This window comes from Aethalodelphis obliquidens, unplaced genomic scaffold (genome assembly GCF_003676395.1).
Source record: "Aethalodelphis obliquidens isolate GAN/ISIS:26980383/991018 unplaced genomic scaffold, ASM367639v1 scaffold7, whole genome shotgun sequence".
NCBI classification, from domain to species: domain Eukaryota; kingdom Metazoa; phylum Chordata; class Mammalia; order Artiodactyla; family Delphinidae; genus Aethalodelphis; species Aethalodelphis obliquidens.
In genome coordinates this window covers 49,757,670-49,781,748 of record NW_020837951.1, presented here as the reverse complement: position 1 = coordinate 49,781,748, position 24,079 = coordinate 49,757,670, and the positions used below count along the sequence as shown (strand labels likewise).

General features: G+C 42.0%; 1 protein-coding gene and 3 pseudogenes across 2 annotated transcripts in view; 3 read left to right on the top strand and 1 right to left on the bottom strand.

Moving 5' to 3' along the window:
- The window catches only part of LOC113620185 (UDP-N-acetylglucosamine transporter pseudogene), a 13,680-nt pseudogene extending 12,761 nt beyond the window's left edge, over window positions 1-919 (top strand).
- A 263-nt stretch (window positions 920-1,182) lies between these two features.
- Window positions 1,183-3,361, top strand: LOC113620184 (UDP-N-acetylglucosamine transporter pseudogene; annotated as a pseudogene).
- Window positions 3,263-4,316, bottom strand: LOC113620073 (hypoxanthine-guanine phosphoribosyltransferase-like; annotated as a pseudogene).
- A 465-nt stretch (window positions 4,317-4,781) lies between these two features.
- TJP2 (tight junction protein 2) overlaps window positions 4,782-24,079 on the top strand; it is a 34,003-nt gene continuing 14,705 nt past the window's right edge. For both annotated transcript variants that reach the window (XM_027105730.1, XM_027105729.1), the window contains exons 1-13: window positions 4,782-5,392; window positions 9,411-9,514; window positions 10,428-10,581; window positions 12,126-12,234; window positions 12,340-12,473; window positions 13,914-13,980; window positions 15,046-15,196; window positions 18,960-19,068; window positions 20,339-20,549; window positions 21,404-21,591; window positions 22,225-22,320; window positions 23,063-23,142; window positions 23,557-23,767. In XM_027105730.1, the coding sequence (XP_026961531.1) occupies window positions 4,891-5,392; window positions 9,411-9,514; window positions 10,428-10,581; window positions 12,126-12,234; window positions 12,340-12,473; window positions 13,914-13,980; window positions 15,046-15,196; window positions 18,960-19,068; window positions 20,339-20,549; window positions 21,404-21,591; window positions 22,225-22,320; window positions 23,063-23,142; window positions 23,557-23,767 (2,116 nt within the window). In that variant the 5' untranslated portion in view covers window positions 4,782-4,890. The remainder of the gene's footprint in view (window positions 5,393-9,410; window positions 9,515-10,427; window positions 10,582-12,125; window positions 12,235-12,339; window positions 12,474-13,913; window positions 13,981-15,045; window positions 15,197-18,959; window positions 19,069-20,338; window positions 20,550-21,403; window positions 21,592-22,224; window positions 22,321-23,062; window positions 23,143-23,556; window positions 23,768-24,079) is intronic.

Here is a 24,079-nt window from a genome sequence, read left to right as displayed (position 1 = left end):
GCAGGCAGACTCTCAACCACTGCGCCACCAGGGAAGCCCAGACATACATATTTTTAGTGAACCGTTTGAGGGGAAGTTGCAGACATGACAGTTTAATCCTTCTTACTTCTCAAGTCTCCTAAATAAGGACATTCATCTGCATAATTATACTACTGTTATCCTATTTAAGAAAAGTAGCTACAGGCTCTATGGCAGGGCTAATGGCGGTCTCTGGGAGGGCTCACGAAAATGAGTACTTCCCAGAACTGCTGCTGCCAGTGCCCTTGTCCCCATGGTGAGCCTCAGCTGCCTGCCACCTCTGCAGGAGACCCTCCAACATTAGCAGGCAAATGAAGATAAGACATCATCAGCCAATCTAAAATACCTTTCCTTGGGAATTTTGGTCTTTCAGGCTACCAGTTTGGTTCTAACAATGTGTTATTCTAGGACTTTAAAAGAGGAGGGGCCTCGTTATCTATCATCTACAGCTGTGGCTGTTGCTGAACTTTTGAAAACAATGGCCTGCATTTTATTAGTCTACAAAGACAGCAAATGTAGTCTAAGAGCATTGAATTGAATACTACGTGGTGAAATTCTTAACAAACCTATGGAAACGCTTAAACTTGCTATTCCATCAGGGATATATACTCTTCAGAATTATTTACTCTCTGTGGCACTGTCAAATCTAGACGCAGCTACTTATCAGGTCACATATCAGTTGAAAATTCTTAGGACTGCATTATTTTCTGTGTCGATGCTTAGTAAAAAAATTAGGTGTGTACCAGTGGCTCTCCCTAGTAATTTTGATGACAGGAGTTGCTTTTGTACAGTGGCCCTCAGATTCTCAAGCACTTAATTCTTTTTCTTTTAATTTTTTATAAATTTATTTATTTAGTTTTGGCTGCGTTGGGTCTTCGTTGCTGCGCGCGGGCTTTCTCTAGTTGCGGCGAGCGGGGGCTTCTCTTCGTTGTGGCATGCAGGCTTCTCATCGCGGTGGCTTCTCTTGTTGTGGAGCATGGGCTCTAGGCACACGGCTTCCGTAGTTGTGGCACGCGAGCTCAGTAGTTGTGGCTCGCGGGCTCTAGAGCACAGGCTCAGTAGTTGTGGCGCACGGGCTTAGTTGCTCTGCGGCATGTGGGATCTTCCCGGACCAGGGCTTGAACCCGTGTCCCCTGCATTGGCAGGTGGATTCTTAACCACTGAGCCACCATCGAAGCCCCACAAGCGCTTAATTCTAAGGAACTTTCACCTGGCTCACAATTCGTAGGCCTCATGGCAGTTCGCACAGCATGTTTTTCAAGTGGCTTTGCTGGGTTTTAGTTTGAGAAAATCTTAAAAGAAACCAAACAATCAGTGTGGGTAAGAAACATCCAGCTTGGTTTTTGGGGGAGTATATTTGGGTTAATGGGTGTATATGTTTATGAAGGAGAACTGGAATCAAAGAATGGATTTTTTCAGGGGTATAACCAGCTGACATGGATAGTTGTTGTTCAGGCACTGGGAGGCCTTGTAATAGCTGCTGTGATTAAGTATGCGGATAACATTTTAAAAGGATTTGCAACCTCTTTGTGAATAGTATTATCAACACTGATATCTTATTTTTGACTACAAGATTTCGTACCAACCAGTGTCTTTTCCCTTGGAGCCATCCTTGTAATAAGAGCTACTTTCCTATATGGTTATGATCCTAAACCTGCAGGAAATCCCACTAAAGCATAGTGGTAATACTATCTTTACCTGGTTTTTCACATTGGCGCACTGGGAGTCTCTACATTAATTCTGAACAGAGGACTTCTACAGATTCTAAGAAAAAATCACCATGCTGAGTCTGATTATAATGTTCAAATGGTTTGAAAATATACAAGTTTAGGGAAAAAATACATGTATATGTATCAAAATGCCCATTGCATCTAGAAATCAAAACTTGAAAGTATTTCCAGGGAGTAGAATAATTATCAGAGGAAACTTGAAATCTGAGTTTAAAAAGATTTTGTTTTTGATTGCTGCAGAAATAACCTATGCACTCTTTGTTGCACGAGCACACAACAAATGTCAGATATCAATTTTGCAAATTAGATATATTTAATTTTATTAAATGTTTTTTATCTTACTCTTTCTGTACAGATATATCAAATAACATGGATATTCAAAGTTTGAAAATTATAATTACGTATAATTTTGCACATATAAAGCTGTGAAGAAATAGAAGTATGATTTGAAAAACATTCTCATGTATCTCAGATTTTTATATTTATACTGAAGATTACTAAACAAAGGATTGCTATATGTTGCAGATGTTCAAATGCATAAAAATTGATAAAGTAACATTCTGGGTCTGACTTGTCAGAATAAAATTCATATTTAACTTTAATATAAAGAAATATACACATCTGTTTCTCCATCCACATTTTAAGATCTTTTAGTGCTTCAAAACTGCTGGAAGCAATCCAGTTGTTCCTGTGCTAGATAGTAGCCAGTGACTTTTACACTAATGGAGTTTTGTCCTTAATCTCTTAATTGTATTTCTTTTCTGTGAATCAGATAAATACTTGTTATTACTTTAAAATTAAAAAAAGAAAAGTAATAATAACTCTACAATATCATTTAATATACAGTCCATACCCTAAGATGACTTTGGTAGATTTTTCTTCCCCATCCAGGATCCAATCAAAGTTCACTCATCACATTTGGTCCTAATCACTTTAGTCCATTTTAATCTTTTTTTTTAAAGAGACAGCCTTTATTTTTAGGAATTTTACATTGAAGACTTCAAAAAGTGGTAGGTTTTTAGAACTTATTGACCTGTATTTAAATGGAACTGTTGACAAAGATTCACCAGAAATAATCTGAACAAGCGGGAAAATACAGTTTAATGCTCCTGAAATCTACTAAAGTAATTCCAGGACATATGGTTTATCCAACATAACAATACCTCTAAATGCTGTCACTGATATGAAACTGACTGCTTCTTTTCTAAACATACAGTGGTATAATTAACAATATTCAATCACTTCTGTTCTTTCCTGAATATATAAAAATTAAAATATCAATTAAAAAACTAATATATTCTTGTCTTTAAATGTTTCTTACAGATACAGTTTCAATATTTTCGTTCAATAGTGGTGTGGTTTAAGAGACTTTTCATTCACAAGTCAAACAACAATCCACCCAAAGGGAACTGACAGTCTATAGGCTCATAGTGCAAATAAAGAGTTCGGGAATTCGGCAACTAAAATACAAAACATAAAATTCTTAGAAGATACATGCAGTAAGCTCTGCTAAGCAGCTGGCCACAGAACTAGAACATTTGGTAATTTTCCTGGTGATTTCAATGGGACTCCAGAGGTTTCCAAACTGGAACTCTCAGGCTTTGTATTTTGCTTTCCCAGTTTCGCTAATGACACAAACATGATTCAAATCCCTGAAGTATTCATTGTAGTCAAGGGCATATCCTACAACAAACTTGTCTGTAATTTCAAATCCAACAAAGTTTGGTCTATATCCAACACTTTGAGGGGTCCTTTTCACCAGCAAGCTTGCAGCCTTGACCATCTTTGGATTATGCTGCTTGACCAAGGAAAGCAAGGTTTGCCTTGTTTTGCCAGTGTCAGTTATATCTTCAACAGTCAAGACATTCTTTCCAGTTAAAGTTGAGAGATCATCTCCACCAATTACCTTTTTTTTAAACATTCTTATTGGAGTATAATTGCTTTACAATGGTGTGTTAGTTTCTGCTGTATAACAAAGTGAATCAGCTATACGTATACATATATCCCCATATCTCCTCCCTCTTGCGTCTCCCTCCCTCCCACCCTCCCTATCCCACCCCTCTAGGTGGTCACAAAGCAGCGAGCTGATCTCCCTGTGCTATGCGGCTGCTTCCTACTAGCTATCGGTTTTACATTTTCCACCAATTACTTTTACCTCACCTGTTGACTGGTCATTACAGTAGCTCTTCAGTCTGATAAAATCTAGGCATAGGTATAGATCTATCACTATTTCTGTTCAGTGCTTGGATGTAATCCAGCAGGTCAGCAAAGAATTTATAGCCCCCCCTTGAGCACACAGAGGGCCACGATGTGATGGCTTCCCATCTCCATCACATTCTCAAGCCAGCTGTTCAGTCCTGTCCATATTTAGTCCATGAAGAATAAACACCTTTTCCAAATCCTCAGCATAATGATTAGGTCTACAGAATAAATCTAGGTCATAACCTGGTGCATCATCACTAATCACGACTCTGGGGCTGCGGGTCGCCATAGCGGAGCCGACTGGTGCGCGGGCTGAGGGCAGTCTCGGGAGGAGAAGCCGGCAGCGGGTCCGAACAGGAGGCGGAGGGCGGGAGGCTGCGCGGCGCGGGAAAGCGGAGTGGTCCACCCGAGCGCTCTTCGCTGCCTCCACTCAGCGCCCTCGTCGGTCCATTTTAATCTTAAAGGATCCCTCTTTTACCTCCTCTCTCCCCTTACCTGCCTCCCACCTCTTTTGAATGACATTGACTTTTAGATGAACCTACGCACTTGTGTACAGAATGTCTCACTTTCTGGATTTTCATTTTTGTAACTTAGTGATTTAAATCCCTTTGGTGCTTTTCACACTTTGAGTAGAAGCAGATTTTGGAGGCACTGTGCTCAGAGTTTTATACTTATTGTCTTATTTTATCCTTGACCCCCCTGAGGGGGTCCTCATTTTCCAGATGAGGAGCCTGAGGCTTAGCAACTGGGTGGGGACACAAGAGTTTTACTGGAAGGAGAACCCGGGCTCTTAACCACTGCATTCTCTATGTTTGGTTGTGATTGTCTTGCGTCCCCACTGTTTGTTTTGTGACAGGTGGTCAAGAGGCCCCGGAAGGTCCAGCTGGCCCCGCCGCAGGGCAGCCCTCCCGTCCACGAGCATGACCGGGCTTTCGAGCTGATGGACGAATTTGATGGCAGAAGCGCGCGCAGCGGGTACAGTGAGAGGAGCCGGCCCAGCAGCCGCGGAGAGTGCAGCCGCAGCTGGGAGGACAGCCTGGAGAGGGGTCGTCCCCACGACCGGGCGCGCAGCCGGGAGCGGGACCGGAGCCGCGGCCGGAGCCTGGAGCGGGGCCTGGACCACGACGACGACTACTACTACCGGCGAGCCCGAGAGCGCAGCCGTGGCCGCAGCCTCGAGCGGGGCCTGGACCACGACGACGATGACTACCGGCGAGCCCGGGAGAGGAGCCGCGGCCGGAGCATTGACCCGACCTACGATCGCGCCTACAGCCCGGAGCGGGAGTATGGCCGCAGGGCCCAGCCCGATGCCCGGTACGGGACGTCCTGGAGCCGCAGCCGCGAGCACCTCCACTCCCGCAGCCCCAGCCCCGAGCCGCGGGGACAGCTGGACTCGGACAGGCCCATCGGGATCCTTCTGATGAAAAGCAAAGCAAATGAAGGTAGTCATGCTTGATGAAGAAAAAGCACTATAATAGCTAACTTACGTGGAACCTGCTGTGTGCCAAGCACTGACCTAATAAATGCTTTGCACAGATTAGCTCATTTTGTCCTCACCACCACCCCCTGTGGGAGTTAGTCATATCTTCATTTTATAGACAAGGAAACTAGTGGCACAGAAAAGTTCATTGACTTGCACAAAGTTGTATCATCAGTGACTAAGCCAGATGGTGGAAATCTGGCTTTAAACTAATAGGCCAGTGGTTCTCAGAGCAGCATAAATATCACCTGGATGCTTATTAGAAATGTAGATTCTCAGGCCCCAGACCAGCCCCCACTGAATCAGAAGCACTGGGGTGGCCCCTGGGGTCTCTGTGTTAACAGGCTCTCTTGGTGAACCCAGTGCAGCTTAAACTGTTGAAACCACAGTAGGGGACAATACTCCAGGTAATCTTGATTGAGTTTTTGCTCTATGCCAGGGCCCTCTGTGGAATAAATACTTTCTAATTTAATCCTCACCAGAAGCCTTTGTGGTAGGTAGGAGACTTCATTCCTCTTTTACAGGTGGGTATAGCAAGGTGCAGAGAGGTTTTTGGTGTGTCCACAGATGAGGCAGGCTCTGGCCCAGGCTGCCCGTCCCATGTTTCGTGCCTGGAGCAGTTGCATACGCTTAAGCACATCCAGATTAACTAAACCCCTTTGTGGCAGCTGGACAAGCAAGTAGCACTTGCAGTGAGGTGAGGCTTCTGCAACTCAGAGATGGGAGGTGACATGCCCACATCTTGAAGCTGGTAAGTAAGTGGTGGAGTTGGAGCTCAAACTTCATCTCTTGGAAATAGATGATAGGAAACAAGTAGGTGAATGAACAGGGATTTAGAGCCCCATGTTGAGCTATTCCCTGCATTGATTTTTAGCTTCCAACTTTTTGAATTCCTGGTAACATCTTTTATCTCTGCATGTTCTCTAATTGTCCTCCTTCAAAGAGGAAAAAAGATAAGAGTACCCAAGAGGGCAAAGTGAAAGACCTCTTGCTTTTTAGGTTGGGAATTTGCATTTTAAAGAGCTTATCAGATGAGAGGGTTTGTTTTCTTTAGTTCTTCTAGAGGAGCTTAAAGAGTTGAGTTATACAATTGGGTATCTATTGAAAGGATATTGAGGTAACTGCAAGGATGCGAATAATGGGATACTGGAGCCCAGGTCCAGAAAACAAAGGTGAAAGTTGAGATGGTACTATCTCTGAGGAATGTGAGTCTTGGGAGATTTAAGAATTCTAGAAAATCTTTATAACCATGGATAATGACGTATTAATTCATCAACCCCCAAGAATTGCAGAGTAAAAACCATTCTGCTTCCAGATTGTGGACCGTAGAGAAGTTTTGAGAAAGATAACTTGACACAAGGCCTCCTTCACAGAAGGCTGACGCACGTCCGGTAGGACTTGCACCCAGATTCTTGAGTTCCCCGTTGCAGTGCTTTTCAGTATTTTCCTCCCCCTCTCTCTCCTCTTCCCCTTCTTCCTCTTTCTCCTTCTCTTCCCCCCTCTCCTCCTGCCACAGAAAGAACCACATCTTGCAAATAATCGTGGAGGCACCAATATGTGAAAAACTTGGCCAAGTGTTTCACGGAACGGTACTTAACTCTGAGTGATGATTTTTGAGAGGTTCTCTTACATTAAATTAAAAGATACTGGTCCCAACTCACTAAATTGATTTCAAGACTCACTCATGAGTTGTGACCCACAATTAAAAAGATGTTTGTCCTAAGAAACTGCCCACATCATGCCTGGTCTTAGTAATACCAGTAAGGAACAGAGAGGGCTCATGCCCCTTTGCTGATGCGCCATTTTACTGCTTCTGGGCCATTTTGCTTTTTAAACTTAGAATTCAGTGTTTGCTTGTTTGTTTTTTCCAAAGTTCTGCTTTTTAAAAGATTTTTTAAGCCACCTTTTGCTAAGATGACACGGTAGTTTAGCTATCACTGGCTAGAGTTGCATAAGAATTAATCATTACAAATATCTGGCTGCAGGCAAAACCTACATTTGATTAAGAAAAATAGGATCCATTCACATGGCCAGCTTTTACATGTTTCACGGGCATCAGATAGCCTTGCTGGTAAAAGTCTTAGAAGATGGCCAACTGACTTTTTTTCCTCATTTGAGAGGTGCCCACAAACATACCAATAGCAACCTATTTGTAATTTTACAATAAGAGTGCAGTTTTTAAGAGGATGGAGGAATTGTTGACACGTGAGAAAGAAGTCATTGCTCAAGTTTGTCTCAACCTTCTGTCCTGGGCTGTGAGGCTGTTTAACCTGTAAGGAATTGCCATCCCTGAAGAAAATGCCGTCTGTCTTACCTTTATTCTTTCTTGAGTATCAGCTCCCTAAAGGGCAGGGGTAGACCTTAACAGCTTTAATCCTTGTGGTAAGATCTGAATCTAACTTACTATAAGTCACTTAAAACTTCTCTTTAAATCTACTTCTAAGTGGCAGAAAGTTACTTTATTTTGAATTGATAAGATTTTTTTTTTATTGGAGTATAATTGCTTTACAATGTTGTGTTAGTTTCTGCCGCACAGTGCGGTGAATCAGCCATATGCATACACACATCCCCTCCCTCTTGGACCTCCCTCCCACCCCCCATCCCACCCAACTAGGCCATCACAGAGCACCAAACTGAGCTCCCTGTGCTATACAGCAGGTTCCTACTAGCTATCTGTTTTATACATTGTAGTGTATATATGTCAAACCTGATCTCCCAATTCATCCCACCCTCCCCTTCCCCACCGTGTCCACACATCCGTTCCGAGTCTGCCTTTCTATGCCTGCCCTGCAAATAGGTTCATCCGTACCATTTTTCTAGATTCCACAAATATGCGTTAATATACGATACTTATTTTTCTGTTTCTGACTTCACTGAGGCCATAACAATAATAATAAAATTTGAGTGTGCCTCTTTTCAAACCTGCTAGGTTTAGGTAGCTTCCTAAAATAACCAAAATTCATCCTTAAAGTGTGTATTTTTACATGTTTAATAAGTAAAATCAGAATAGTCTGAATAGTATTTAAAATATTTTCAAATGTACATACTTAGTAAATACAGTGGTTTTTCTTGAGAACAATGCAAAGTCCATAAATCCCCAGAGCTGTGCCAGTTTTAGTTGAATACTTTATTTGTTGCTTTGCTGGCTTATCTACCCCTTTTCTTCACACAGTGACATTTTTTCAGTGCCAAATCCCACACAATCTAAATTGTTACAGATAGAGGGTTTGCTATTTGTGGTACTTTCCTGTAGGCAACTGTATTGTCAGTAGAACACGCCTGTTAAGATGTACTGAATTGTTTTTTTTTCTCCCCAACATTTTGTTTTGAAAAGTGTTAATTTTGTGGCAAATAACTCAAATAGCCTTCACCTAGTTTTACCAATTGTTAACATTTTGCCACATTTGTTTTATTTCTCCTTTTTTTCCCTTTCTCCCTCCCCCGTCTTCCTCCCCGTCTTCCTCCCCTACCGCATCTCTCTGTCTCTAAATGGTGTTTTGGAACCACTTGAAGGTAAGTTGCAGGCAAAATGACCCTTTACCCCTAAATATTTCAGCAGGTATCTCCCAAGGATAGAAACATTGCCCTTCATAACCATAATGCCACTATTACTCTTAAGAAAGTTAGCATTAATATGCCTTTTAATATATTATAGTGCAGTTTATTTTGAAGTTGCTCCAAAATAATGTAATCCACCCCTACCCCCCACCTCTACCCCATATTGGATTGAGGATCTAGTGAAGTTTCACGCAGTGCATTTGGTTTTTATGTCTCTTTTAATCTAGAACAGTCCCTCTGCCTCTTTTTCTTTTTTTTTTAATGACATCGACTGTTTTGACAAGTGAAGGCCGGTGGGCTTACAGACTGTCTCACATGCAAAATTAATTTTGCATACATATTTTTAAATCATCCTAAAAGCCAGCCTTAGTTTTCTGAACACGTTGATGAAATATGTGTTTGTTTGTGTGTTTGTCTTCTAGAGTATGGTCTCCGGCTCGGGAGTCAGATCTTCATAAAGGAAATGACCGGAACAGGTCTAGCATCTAAAGATGGCAACCTGCATGAAGGAGACATAATTCTCAAGGTGGGTGGGTTCATGCTCAGCTTCCTAGTCTGTATTTCCGCATTCAAGTGCCAAGTCAGTGAAACTTTGTTGAGATAGGAGTCAATAATAAGACAAAGCCTGGAAGGGCAGCAGAGAGATCATTTTTATCAGGAAAACCAGACTTGGAGATTTGTAATAGTGTAGTGTCAGTTAAAAACAAAAATCTTGGGGGTTCCCTGGTGCAGTGGTAAAGAATCCGCCCACCAATGCAGGGGACACGGGTTCGAGCCCTGGTCTGGGACGATCCCACATGCCGCAGAGCAACTAAGCCTGTGCGCCACAACTACTGAGTCTGCGCTCTAGAGCCCACGAGCCACAACTACTGAAGCCCGCGTGCCTAGAGCCCATGCTCCGCAACAAGAGAAGCCACCTCAATGAGAAGCCCGCGCACCACAACAAAGACCCGACACAGCCAAAAATAAAATAAATTTAAATAAATTTAAAATAAATTTTAAAAAAATCTCAGCAAAGTCTTTCTTCTTCCCTGTTTATTAAAAGTTTAAGCTCCTGTTCTCTAAACGAAGGAAAGATGAGAGGGCAAGTTGGTGGTATATGAATGCTGAATATTTAATCGTTTTTGTAAACCTCTCTAGTCAGGAAACATGTTCCAGTAGTAAACCAAACCATCGTCTTGAGCTTGGAAGTTAAATAAATTAGCAGAGTAACTTAAGTACACTACAGCTTTCTCAGGCCTGTGTTTGGGTTCCAGGCATGTGGGGTTATATTTAATTTAAAGGATAATTCATTTTTATTCAGTCAGTCATCCTAAAGCCCACGTCTGTTTGAGTAACTGAGCAAAGCCCTTAACTTTTTAGAAGAGGAAAATAAGAATTTTCTGTTTTGCTGTGGGTAGTTGTATTGCATGGAACATTACTGTTCTTCATAAACACAGATAAATGGAACCGTAACTGAGAACATGTCTTTAACGGATGCCCGAAAACTGATAGAAAAGTCAAGAGGAAAACTCCAGCTCGTGGTGTTGAGGGACAGCAAGCAGACGCTCATCAACATCCCCTCGTTAAATGACAGCGACTCAGAAATAGAAGGTAAAGAAAGGGGAGGCTGTGAGCTGAGCTGGAGGAGAGGAAGACTGTTGCTTCTGCATTGTCATCTCTATCTAGCATAGCCATTCACCTGGAAGTTAAATTTCTAACAGAAGCCTCTCTTTTGAACTTTAATTCCAGGTTTGGTTGTTATTTTCTTATTAAAGGGTCTGTTGAAATTAGGATTCCAGTATGAAATTCTGGTGTACTTGTGAATCCCTGCGGACTCTGAGGCCATTGAAAACAAAACTTGTTAGTAAAAAAATGTATGTGGGAGTGGTTCACAGAACTAACCACATACATTTGTAAATTGCTCATTCTTGTGCTTTATCATGTGATTTTTTTTAAGTGACTGTTAATATTTCCAACAAAGAGAAGACAATGTAGAGGATAGTTAAAACTGGTAGACACTATAATAGACTCAATCAGAATGGCTGAATAGTCTGGTATTCATTGGTTGGCAATCTGTGTCACCTCTTCTCTTATGAAGCTATAGTCGTTTCCTTTTTTTTAATTTGAATATGAATTTTACATAAGATAACATTTATTTATTTTGTCTCTCTTCATTAATTTCCACAGCCAAATCCAACTTCTTGTCCTTCAAAATGGTCTTGTGTCTTCTTAGCCCTTTACTTTTTGGCGGGGCGGGGGGCTCTTGGGCATGTCTTTATTATTTATTTTTATTTTTTTAATTGAAGTATAGTTGACATACAGTACATACGATAACATTTTAACCATGTAAAAATTACCAATAAAAATAAATAGGCATGCTATTTCCTACTTAATCATCTAGTATTGGCTTTGTGCAGAAAAGTTTAGAAAATATTAAGTTCTCAAGTTTAGAAATGGACTTGTTGATCTTTAAAAGAATTACTTTATAAAACCTTAAAACTTGGTTTAATTTCTATTATATACAATGTCTAATCAGGTGGTTACTGCTCTGAATACAGGAAAACACGTAGAGCACAGGAAGTAATGCCAGGGTGCCAGGAGCTTACGGGTTATTTCCTTGTTACTCCAAGTGTGCTGCTTAGCCCACTAGCAGCATCGTGTCATCCAGGAGCTTGATGGAATTGCAGAATCTCGGGCCCGGCCCAGAAGAGTTGCATTCTAACAAGATCCCAGGTGATATGTACGCACATTAAAGTTTCAGAAGCACTGGTCTATGTGCACACTCAAAATGAGTGTGTGTGTGTGTGTGTGTGTGTGTGTGTGTGTGTACCTGTGTATATACACTAATATAGATTCACACACACATATATATATTCCCATCATTGGATTTTGTCTCTTCAGTGTCAGCTTTGATGGAAAGTATGATGAAAGAGGAACATAAAATTCTGGATTTAGAGCCTTCTTTGTTAATTAATGCCTTTCCTTTCAAACGATCAGATTCTTTTTTTTTTTTCAACGAAAGACTCAGACTAATAGCACATTTACTGCCTGCCCTCTCTTCCATTTCCCCTGTTTCCTTGCCCAGAGAATAGAATAATTTCTGGCACAGGTCTCAAATGTTTTATTAAGAAGTCTTTTCTTATTTTTGAAATCAGATATCTCAGAAATAGAGTCAAACCAATCATTTTCTCCGGAGGACAGACGACAGCAGTATTCCGATTATGATTATCATTCCTCGAATGAAAAGCTGAAGGAAAGACCAAAGTAAGATGATGAGTATTTTCCCTCGCCCACATCCCTGTGAGTGTACGCACATGTGTATTTGCAAATCTGTCACATGATGAGACGTTAACATGACGTGTGCTTAAGTTCAAGAGAGGACACGCATAGCAGATGGTCCAGGATGGGCGCCACACCCACTCCCTTTAAGTCCACTGGAGATATTGCAGCTGCAGTGAGCGCAGAGCCCAGCAAGGAACCCACATACCAAGAGGAAGCCCCAGGTGAGGCTCATTTTAAACAGTCATGTTCAGGTGTCAGTGCTTGGTAATTCCAGAAGGTGGCTGGAAAGAGAGAGAGAAATTATTTTAAAATCATTTTTATATATGGAAGAGGCACTCCTGTCTCATTTAATATTGAGAAAAATACAAAGAATAACAGCTCTTTCTGTGTGCCAACAGATTGGTCACCTTTTGTTATGTTTCATTAGTCATGGTCCTTTTGTCTCCCATCCCTGATCCCAACCTGAACTGTTATCTGCTCACAACACTTCTGACACCAACTGTGTGGGTTTTGTCCTCTGCCCAACTACCAGTTCTCGAATTCTCCAGACACCGACTGGGTGTCCTGCAGTTCAATTCAGTTCTGGCACTGACTACCCAAGTTCGTGCAGACCCCGCAGGTTAAGGGCTCCGTCTCACAAGATGCCCCCACTACAGGCGCCAGTCACGAGTCCCGGGTTGCCGCCTTCACTTCCAACCAACCAGCTCTAAACTGGGGGTTCCCGTGACTCTTTCCTCAAGTTTGATAATTTGCTAGAATGACTCACAGAACTCAGGAAAGCACTTTATTTACTATTACTTTTTTTTTTTTTTAAATACAAGATACAATTTAGGAAGAGCCAAATGGAAGAGCTGCATAGGGCAATGTCTGGGGAGAGGGTGGAGAGCTTTCCTGCCCTCTCAAGGCACGTCACCCTCCCAGCACCTCAATATTTTCACCCACCCTGAAGCATTCTGAATCCCCTTGTTTATGGAGGCTTTGTCATGTGCATGGCTTTCTCTTCCTGGTGACCAGCCCCATCCTGAGGCTATCCAGGAGTCATCTCTTTAGAACAAAGGATGCTCCCATCACCCAGGAAATTGCAAGGGATGTAGGACCTCTGTGTCAGGAACTGGCCTCAAAGACGGAACATTAGAGCAAAAGATACTCCTGGCACCCCTTTCACTCCAGAGATTAAAGGGACTTTAGGATCTCTGAGGGTGGGAAAGAGACCAAATACATACTTCTAATTATGTCACAGTCACATTTTGTCAAATTTGATTAGTTGAAGTCCTTTTATGTCCCAGTTCTGATCTCAACTCCATTCCCTACCCCTGCCCCCAACCCCATAAAATTATCATGATTTAAATGCATAAATATTTATCCACGGGAAAAAAACAGCATTATTACATGGCTTTTAAGTTACTTTAAAAATGCTACCTGCTTGTAAACGTGATTATGCACCTTGCATTTTAAAGGTTCATTTTCTTCTCACTTCTTTTGAGAAATCATTGACACCTACTAATGCCTCAAACTTAACCTTAAGACATTTTTGTTTGATGTGATAACATATGTAGCATAGGGTACAGACTTGAATTTTTTGTGGATTTTGTGATCTTTATATTTAGAGACAAGACAAAGCCTGTTAGTCCAGGTCGGTAATGATGTTTTTTAATCCACAGTTCCTCCACCAAAACCAGCCCCAAGAACTGTTCTTCGTCCGGGTCCTGAAGATTTAGCAATATATGGGTATGTATTTCAGTCTTTCTTGCTTTCCCCCTTTCTTCCTCCACACAGCTCTATCTCCTTAATGGAAATTTGGAAGAATGCTTTTCTTAAACTTTAGATGGTGATTTTGCATATAATCAGCTGCCCTTTAACCAACCCCTATTGCTACTGTTTGTGAGAAAGAGAAATCATTTGTAGGACGAGTAAAATGTGGAAGTGAGTGAATGTTAACTTTGTCTGCTTGTCTGCTTACCTGGCTAGTTTTCCAGATGTTATTTTGAATACTTGAGTTTGCCAGGTCAAGAACGCCCACATGGATGAAGTATTGCTTAAGTATGGTGCCTCTATAGGGGCTATAGTGACAGGTGATCCTGGCATGTGGAGGGAGGGGAGAAGTGATACAGTGCTCTGCACTTGACAGTGAGAACCCCTGCTTCCAAGCAGTGGCCTCTGGATTCGGATCCTGCTTCCCTGGACCCAGGCTGTGTCTCCATTTGACAGGATCCCTATGGGGTCAGCAGGCTTTCCTTTGAAAGAATCCTGAAGTAGGAATCAGATGGCCTTGATTTTTGCTCTAATCCTGCCCATTATTTGCTTTTAATCTTGAATGAGTTTACTTAAACATTCTCTATTTCTGTTCTTCACTGGTAAAGTGGCCTACTGATACTCATCTCACAGCCCTAAGGAAGATAAAATTATAGATTATGTGAGAAAAATGAGAGAGAGCTTTTTTTTTTTTTTTTTTGTGGTACGCGGGCCTCCCACTGCCGTGGCCTCTCCCGTTGCGGAGCACAGGCTCCGGACACGCAGCCTCAGCGGCCATGACTCACGGGCCCAGCCGCTCCACAGCATGTGGGATCTTCCCGGACCAGGGCACGAACCCATGTCCCCTGCATCGGCAGGCGGACCCCCAACCACTGCGCTACCAGGGAAGCCCCGAGAGAGATATTTTAAAAGGGTAAATCACTCTATAGATAGAATAAATTAAATTGCTCACTGCTAATGTTGGTTTTCCTTTACCCCACCCCCAACCCCCCCCCGCAAAAAATCTCCCGTCTTTCTGTCCTGAAACGGAACCCATTGCAGCCCCAGTACCAAAATGGTGAGGTTCAAGAAGGGAGACAGTGTGGGCCTCCGGTTGGCCGGTGGCAATGATGTCGGGATATTTGTGGCCGGCATTCAAGAGGGTACCTCAGCGGAGCAAGAAGGTCTTCAAGAAGGGGACCAGATTCTGAAGGTAGGAAATCCCAGCCCTGTTTCTAAATGTTACTGGGGAAGAGTGGGGTTTTCTGGAGGGTCTTACATAAGGGACAGGAAAGTGGTCCAGCTTGTGAAAATAGACCAACTGCAGGTTTGTTGCTGCCAAGCATCAGGTCTCTGTTTCCTTCGAATGGGTTCTGTCTCCTAGTCCTGGAACCCAAAACTCATCCCTATGTCTGTGGGACTTTATAGTGTTCAAGACCCTCACAAAGATTTTTATTAGTTTGATTAACAAAAAAATGGAGACTTCAGCTAAAGGGCTAGGTGGAAGAGCTTTCAAAAGATCTTGCTAATGGTTGGGTTTTAGTTGATTCCCCTGCTTGGTTGTCACTCTTCAGGCCGTGTGCTGTAACTGAACAGAGGTAGGTATTGGCATCAGATCATCTGATTTGAATCCTGTCCCAGCTTCATATGAGTCCGTGGCCTTGGCTTCGGCTCTGAGACTCGGGTTTCTGTATCTGTTCAATGGGGATAAGCATACCTGCCTCGCAGGCACGCTGGGAACATTAGAACAGATGATACTCGCAAGGCGCCCAGCAGAGTTCTTGGCACAGAGTAGGAAAGTCAGTGTCTGTTCTTTATCCTGTTGGAAACTAACGAGTTGCTGCCATTCAGTGTGTTACTTACATCTAAAATTGTCCAGGAAGGAGAATCCCTGGTTAATCAAATATTGGTACTTTTCAATTTATTATATATATGTTTGTATAATCTATTGGTTTAAAAAAAGGATAACCAACTCATCTCTGACATTTTATCATGTATTTTCCACTGACTTCAGTATTAACTTCAAGAACACTGAGTACCTTGTGACTATAAAAATACAGAATGCTGGGGAATTGTCTACACCAGAATTTCTGCTTCTGTAAACTTGCATTTCTTATGCGTACTAGGTGGTCTGGTAAGAGCGTCTAGCCTCAGAGGAGAGGGGAGCAAAGCAGAATTCCCAAAGGAAGCAGGCAGAGCACAAAAAGAGGTGGTCCTTTTCCTTCTTGGCCCTTGGCCTCATGGTGGTAGTTCAGATTTCATTTCTGGAGCCGATGAAGAGCAAACCTTGACCTTGAGCTTTGCTGAAGCTTTCCAGTGACATTCTAGACCCTCTTCGGCTCTGGACAGGATCCTAGAAGACTAAGTGTACCTGAGTGAACCTCAGGGTACCACATGATCCTAGGAAATAGCACTTACCAAGTGCTACCGATAAGAGCCCCGTTTGAGTGCCAGCTTATACCAATTTACTCGTAGGCTGATGCCAAAGAAGAAAAAGCGTGTTTCCTAACTGATGTGGGACCGTAGGAAGTCAGGTAGGAATTTGGAAACTTTTGCTCACGAAGGTTCAAGGATGACATATTTTTGTATCCTGTGGGGAAAAGGATTTTCAGAATTTTCATGAAAAAAAAATAGTAAATTCACTTAGGGGCTTGACAGACCTCTCTAAGTCGTTAAAATGAGAGTCACTTCCATGTGTAAAAGTCGTGATACACAATGTTTTCTACTTGAGAAAGTGTCTTGTTTCCTGTTACCACCTTGGCGACAAGGAAGAAACTGTGGGAACCAGCTTCTTTTTTTTTTTTTTTTTTTTTGCGGTACTCCAGCCTCTCACTGTTGTAGCCTCTCCCATTGTGGAGCACAGGCTCCGGACGCGCAGGCCCAGTGGCCATGGCTCACGGGCCCAGCTGCTCCGCGGCATGTGGGATCTTCCCAGACCGGGGCACGAACCCGTGTCCCCTGCATCGGCAGGCGGACTCTCAACCACTGCGCCACCAGGGAAGCCCAGGAACCAGCTTCTTTTGCAGTAGTCTCGTCTGGAGGTCAGGCAGTAGATGGTCCTCATTCTTGGGTGTGTGGAAATTTTCTGTTGACTACAAAAGGAGCCCTCAATTCTTCAAAGGGGTGAAAAAGATTGAGCTCACCTACTGGGGCAGAGAAGTTGCGACACAGCCTTAGCGTAGCTGACACAGAATCCTCTTCAGGCTCACAGCAGACACAGCTAGACCGTGTAGACTACTAAATAGATAATGGAAGAGGATATTTATTGGGGAGGGCTGTACAACCTAACCAAAGTGCTGTCCTGGCCTTTTTTCCCTTAATTTGTTTCAGCACTCCTTTTCATGGTCAAATTGAATATATCAGGGTACAATGTACATACAGTAAGCACTTTACTCTGCTGTGGGTTTTTTAAGTGCAGCTCTTCCTTTTGTAAAGGTGACAGCTTGACATGTGGAACGAAAAAGTGAGTGTGCTGTGGCGAAATATGTGCCTTGTAACTAACAGGAGTGCACATGCTTTAGTGCTTGGCTTACCTATCTCTTTGCTTATTTTTTTTACCTGGTATGATTGTCATTTCTCTTTCAGAAACTATTAGAGGAAGGGAAAGAGAAAAAAAAGCTCCTAAGTTTGGTTATTAACCATGTGGATTTTAGCTACCATGTGTTGCTTTAATTTTGACCATTATAGTTTTTGGCTTGACAGAAGGTCAGTCTCTGAATAGAGAAGGACAGAGGGACCTCCAAGGTCTTCCCCCATGCCCTGTGGCCCTATCTTATTTAAATAAACAAATGCAAGCATGTACAGTGCATATAAAAACATACACGTGGCCACATATAGACACAGATGTAGATCTGCAGATGGTGCACAAGAAAGGATTAATTACCAAAGCGTGAATATCCCTAATTCAGGGACAGAGAGATGGGAATGAACTGTCTTAAGTGCTATAAATATTGTTTCAATGGAAAAGTTGACGTGATTGGTTTAGTAAATCACTCTATTTTAAACGCACCAAGTAAATTTTAATCTCATGCCTATTTTCACTTAATGGTAAATTCCAACCTTAATTAAATTAGACTCAGTTAATGATTTTTTTCAGTAGTAAGGCATTACTCTTTGATTAAAGGATTCTACAAGTCCTCAGTGACTGAAGAAAATATTTCAGAGGAATTCTGTATCTTCATTTCTGTAATACATTATCAAAATATTAGGTACTTTAAAATCATTTTTACATTTTACTTATGTGTAATTATTCTGTTTTAAAGTGGTTTTCAAGGTACAAGACAAAGATGTCAAAATGTCTTTTTCTTTGTCCCACTTTTCAGTTTTACCTGCTTTCTAACTTGTCTTCTGAGCGCTATTTACAGTGTACCCTACTCAGTGGGGAATACATGTGAGCTTCTTGCCCATTATGTATCAGAAGCTTAAACTAAAAGCCTATAGATTAGGCTAATGGTCTGCCACCTAAGACTAATGTTCTTCAATTTCAGGTGCTAGAAGCTGTAAGAGAAAGGTGGATTTGGTCAGAATCCTTATTTGCAGTCTTTTATTTGAATCAATTTGAAAAGTATTAGTGCCTTAAGCTGGGCCAGCACGCTCATTTACCATAGACCCCACCACTCCTTATTGCATTACAGTAATTGGATTTGTACCTTCCTGGCCACCTCTACAGGAGATTCAAAGAAGAGAGGGAAGCGGACACAGCTACAAGAAATTCTAACCTGATCCAGTGATGAGTCCTTGGTGGAATGGTGTAGTCCTAAGGGGTGTGCAGTGTGGGGAGGCAGGAGGATATGGTGGTACCCACAGCCCAGGCCGGGTGCTAAGAGTCCCTGGGTAGGGCACTAAGGACTTCTTTACATCTGAGGTTTGCTGTGGGCAGGCCCTGATGAAAACAAACAGATCAAAAGCAGGTGGCACCTTTTTGAAAACAACTTATTTCTTCTTGTTTTGTTTTTTCTGTTTGCCCCTCCTATCAGGTGAACACACAGGATTTCAGAGGGCTCGTTCGGGAGGATGCCGTTCTCTACCTGTTAGAAATCCCCAAAGGCGAAATGGTGACCATTTTAGCCCAGAGCCGAGCTGATGGTGAGCAAGTTTGGTTATGAGTTTAGTGGGTGGTAGGAGAGGGAGGTAGCTTGGGAGCACAATAGGAAAATCCGGGTATTAAAATATCGAAGTGGATCCTGACACCTGATCTCTAGGTCGTAGGTATGTGGAAAGAATTCGGGTACCATTTAACTTTCTATACACATGTTTTCTGTGCACCTACTGAAAGAATTTCACTAGTTGTGTGATTTTGGAGTAAAACTGCTTTTCTGGACAGAGATCCATCCTTAATTACTGCCTGAAGTTATTATTGAGTTTTTCCATGACAGATGGAAAGGGCCACACCCGCTGGTCAGCTCTCATATTAACCCGTATCAGTCTGACAAGTTGCTTCACCTTTCCAAGCTTTATTGTTCTCATCTGTAAAATGGGGGTTAATAGAATCTTCTTGTCTGCTTCAACTAGTACAGTTGATTGGCAACTGTATTAAGGTTCTCCAGAGAAATGGAACCAATAGGATGTGTGTGTGTGTGTGTGTGTATATATATATATATCTTTCTATACATAGAAAGAGAGAGACAGAGACAGAGACAGGCAGACAGAGAAAGGGAGAAAGTGAGCTATTTATTGATACTGTGAGGAATTGGCTTACATGATTATGGAGGCTGGCAGGTTCCAAGATCTTCAGGGTAAGTTGGTGAGCTGGAGACCCAAAGAGAGCCAATGGTTTAGTTCCAGTCCAAGTCCAAAGACCTGAGAACCAAGAGAACCAATGGTGTAGTTGCTGTCCAAAGGCGGACTGGCTCAAGATCCAGGAAGAGCCAGTGTATCTGTTTGAGTCTGAAGGCAGGAGAAAAGCTGACGTCCCACTTTGAAAGGAAGAAGAGTTCATTTTTCTCTTACTCGGGGGACGGTTTACCTTTTTGTTGTGTTCAAGCCTTCAATGGACTGGCTGAAGCCCACCCAAATCAGGGAGGGCAATTGGCTTTACTCAGTCTGCCCGAGTTAAATGTTAATCTCATCCAGAAACACCCTCATAGACACACCTAGAATAATATTTGACCAAATATCTGGGCACCCCATGGCCCAGTCAAGTCGATGCATAAAATTAACCATCACAGCAACTCGTGAACTTAGTTACTTGTCCTTCTTCCTGTTTGAACTATGGTTCCCGTGGGGCCTGTGTGCTGAGTTCGCTAAATGCAAAGAAAGTAAAGAGGGTGATCAGAGTTCAGAGAGCTGATAACTCTTCCAGAAAAGACCTCTGGCCAAGCTGAGTACCACATGCAATGATGCTTTTGTCTTTCAGTGTATAGAGACATACTGGCTTGTGGCAGAGGGGATTCGTTTTTTATAAGAAGCCACTTTGAATGTGAGAAAGAAACTCCACAGAGCCTGGCTTTCACCAGAGGGGAGGTCTTCCGTGTGGTAGATACGCTGTACGATGGGAAACTGGGCCACTGGCTGGCCGTGAGGATTGGAAATGAATTGGAGAAAGGCTTAATCCCCAACAAAAGCAGGTATCTTGAAACTGCACGCTCCCACGCAACCCCTTTAAGCCTTCCTCCCACAAGTAAACAACACCTCCCCCCGCCAAAGGAAGCCCCATATAACTTCATCATTTGTCATCACGACCTCTCCCATCATCCATTTCTTGTGTATGAGGAGACCTTGGAGATACTGCGGGTTTGGTTACAGACCACCGCAATGAAACGAATATCGCAGTGAAGCAAGTCACACAAATTTTTTGGTTTACCAGTGCATACAGAAGTTATGTTTATATTTTACTGCAGTCTATTAAGTGTGCAATAGCATTATGTGTAAAAAGAAAATGTACATACCCTAATTAAAAATCCTTTATTGCCAAAAAATGCTAACCATCATCTGAACCTTCAGTTAGCCATAGTGTTTTTGCTGGCGGAGGGTTTGAAATTTTGAGAGAATTCCCAAACTATGACACAGAGGCACAAAGCGAGCAAATGCTGTTGGGAAAATGGTACCGACAGATAGACTTGCTCGATGCAGAGTTGCCACAAATCTTTAATTTGTAAAAAAAAAAACGCAATATCTGCAAAGCACAGTAAAGCGAAGTACAGTAAGACAGGGTGTGTCTTATATCAGCCTAAACAGAACAAGCCATGTCATCATGTTTGTTACTGAGCTGTTTCTTCTGGATTTTATGTGCACCTAGCCTTTCTCTGCCTCCGTCCAAAAGAGGAAGGCCCTGTGTTTCTCACCCCGTGCAACTTGCTCATTGTCAAGCTGCACCTCTAATCTAAGTCCATGAGTGACATTGACTGAATTTGATTAGTGACCCACACATTTGCGCATTTCCTGGCTTTAGACCTTTACTTCCCCTGGTTTCTTCTCTCAGAGCAGAACAGATGGCCAGCGTTCAGACTGCCCAGAGAGACAGCAGTGGGGACAGGGCAGACTTCTGGAGGATGCGCGGCCAGAGGTCGGGCGTGAAGAAGAACCTACGGAAGAGTCGAGAAGACCTGACGGCCGTTGTGTCAGTCAGCACCAAGTTCCCGGCTTACGAAAGGGTTTTGCTTCGAGAAGGTGTGGAAGCCAAGTGGGCCAGGAAATAATCCGACTGGGCTCAGAGCCTGTTTTTCTTTGTTTTTTAACTTTAATGATCACATTCCAACTTATCTGTATCCCTTAGGCCAAGCCAGCTTACAGATTGGAATCATGTTTAAACATGAAATAAGACTTACAAAAAAGTGAGCTGTGCCAACTCGTAGTTCTACAATCTCAGTTATTTTTTTTTTAATACTACCATTCAGAAGCTTTTATATATTCTGTAGAGCAAAGCTTATCTTTAGTAATAGTGGGAGGAGTGAACTATAATAAAAGAGGGAGCTCTTTTATTTTTCAGAAAAGAGCTAGTCTGAATTGGATGTGGGAGAACACACAATTTCTTTCATTTAGTTGTGTTATCAATATATAAAATACTTTTGCTTCTTAACAGCTAAGGACATGTAGATATCTTCATGGCTTTTTTTTAAATTGAAGTATAGTTGCTGTACAATATTATATGTTACAGGTGTACCATATAGTGGTTCATAATTTTTAAAGGTTATACTTCATTTGTAGTTACTATAAGATATTGGCTATATTCCTCATGTTGTACAATATATCCTTCTAGCTTATTTTATACCTAATTTCATGGCTTTTCTTATCTCATTTCAGCTGGTTTCAAGAGACCTGTGGTCTTATTTGGCCCCATAGCAGATATAGCCCTGGAGAAGTTGGCAAATGAGTTGCCTGACCTGTTCCAAACTGCTAGTAAGTCTGTCAGTGATATTTTTTTCTCCACCAATTTTTATTTTGAAAGATATCTAACATACAGAAAAAATAATTAACACCCACATACCCTTCATCTGGGGTCACTGTCAACAGGTAACGTTTTGCCATCTACACTCTTTCCCCCATAGACACACACATGCATACACACAGGTACACACACAAATTTTTATAATTTCTGCTGCACTGTTTGAAAGTTTAAGTTGCAGGCATTATAACAGTTCCTACCTCTGTGAATCTCCTAATTCTCCTCCTATACAACCACAATATCATTATCACAGCCAAGAAATTTAACACTGATACAATAATTTTATGTAGTATATAGTCCTTTATTCAAATTTTCTTCATTTATCCCAACTATGTCTTTCATAGCTTGTTGCTACTGTTTTTTTTAAATTCAGAACGCAACCAAGGAGCATGCAGTGCATTTGATTTTTATGTCTTTCTGATCTCCTCCTTTTTCTAAATTAGTTTGTAATGTGATATTTTGAACAGTCCAAGCCATTTGTCTCATAGGATGTTCCCTGTTGGCCTGGCCTGTTTCCCCTGGTTAGATTTTGGTTAAACAGGTAGTGTGGGTCCTTCCCATTGCCTCTCATTAGGAGACAGCGAATGTTAGCTGTCCCATCCTTGCTGATGCTAGGTTGGTGTACTTGGTTGTTACTGGTTTTGAAAATTTTATTCAGTCCCTCCCCCCCCCCTTTTTCTTTTTTTGCTTTTGCAGAAACGGAACCAAGAGACGCGGGATCTGAGAAATCCTCCGGGGTGGTGCGGTTAAATACCGTGAGGCAAATTATTGAACAGGTGAGGAAATTCACCAGAAGGCCATGCTGTCAGAAAGAATTGGGTCATGGATTGCTGCAGTCTTTTCAAGAATAGAATCTATATTTTTAATAATTATTAACTGTTAATGATAAAAGCTGACTATAAACATAAGCTGTTTCAGTATGTGGAAACCAGATGATGTTCTGTGGCACTGATATGTTGGTTCTCTCTGAGTTCTAAGCATTATACCAAATAACCTGTTAATTCATTTTCTCAGAAGTTCTCATAGATTGGTAATATTAAAGTGGAGGGTAACATTTTCTGCTTTTTGATTTAAATTGGTACATTTTATCTGATGCAGCCTTTACTTATCAATACAAACTCGTTGATGCTATGTGGCTTTACATATTCACTCACATACCCATTTATGTAACTTTTTCCCATTTCTCACAGGAAAAGCACGCGCTCCTGGATGTGACTCCTAAAGCCGTGGACCTGTTGAATTATACTCAGTGGTTCCCGATTGTGATTTTTTTCAACCCAGACTCTAGACAAGGTGTCAAAACCATGAGACAGAGGTTGAATCCGTCATCCAACAAAAGTTCTCGGAAGTTATTCGACCAAGCCAACAAGCTTAAAAAAACTTGTGCACATCTTTTCACAGGTAAGTGAAATGCAGAATGTAGCCTCTTTGCTCAAAAGTGAGAAATAGAGAGTTGTAGAATGGAAGGAATAGGGAAATAATCAGAATGGAGAATAGTAATCTGAAATTCTATTCATGACTCCTTGAAAAGTCGCTAATCCTATAAGGTGAGTATACTAGACTCCTGGCGTTTGTATTTAGCTTTGTAATTTTGACTATTTGAAAATGATCATAAAGATCCATAATACGCAATACCTGGTCATTTTGATGAGGCTCAAATTTTGGGGTGGGACTGCGAAGCTAGTGATTAAGCCTGGTGTAGCACCAAGTACC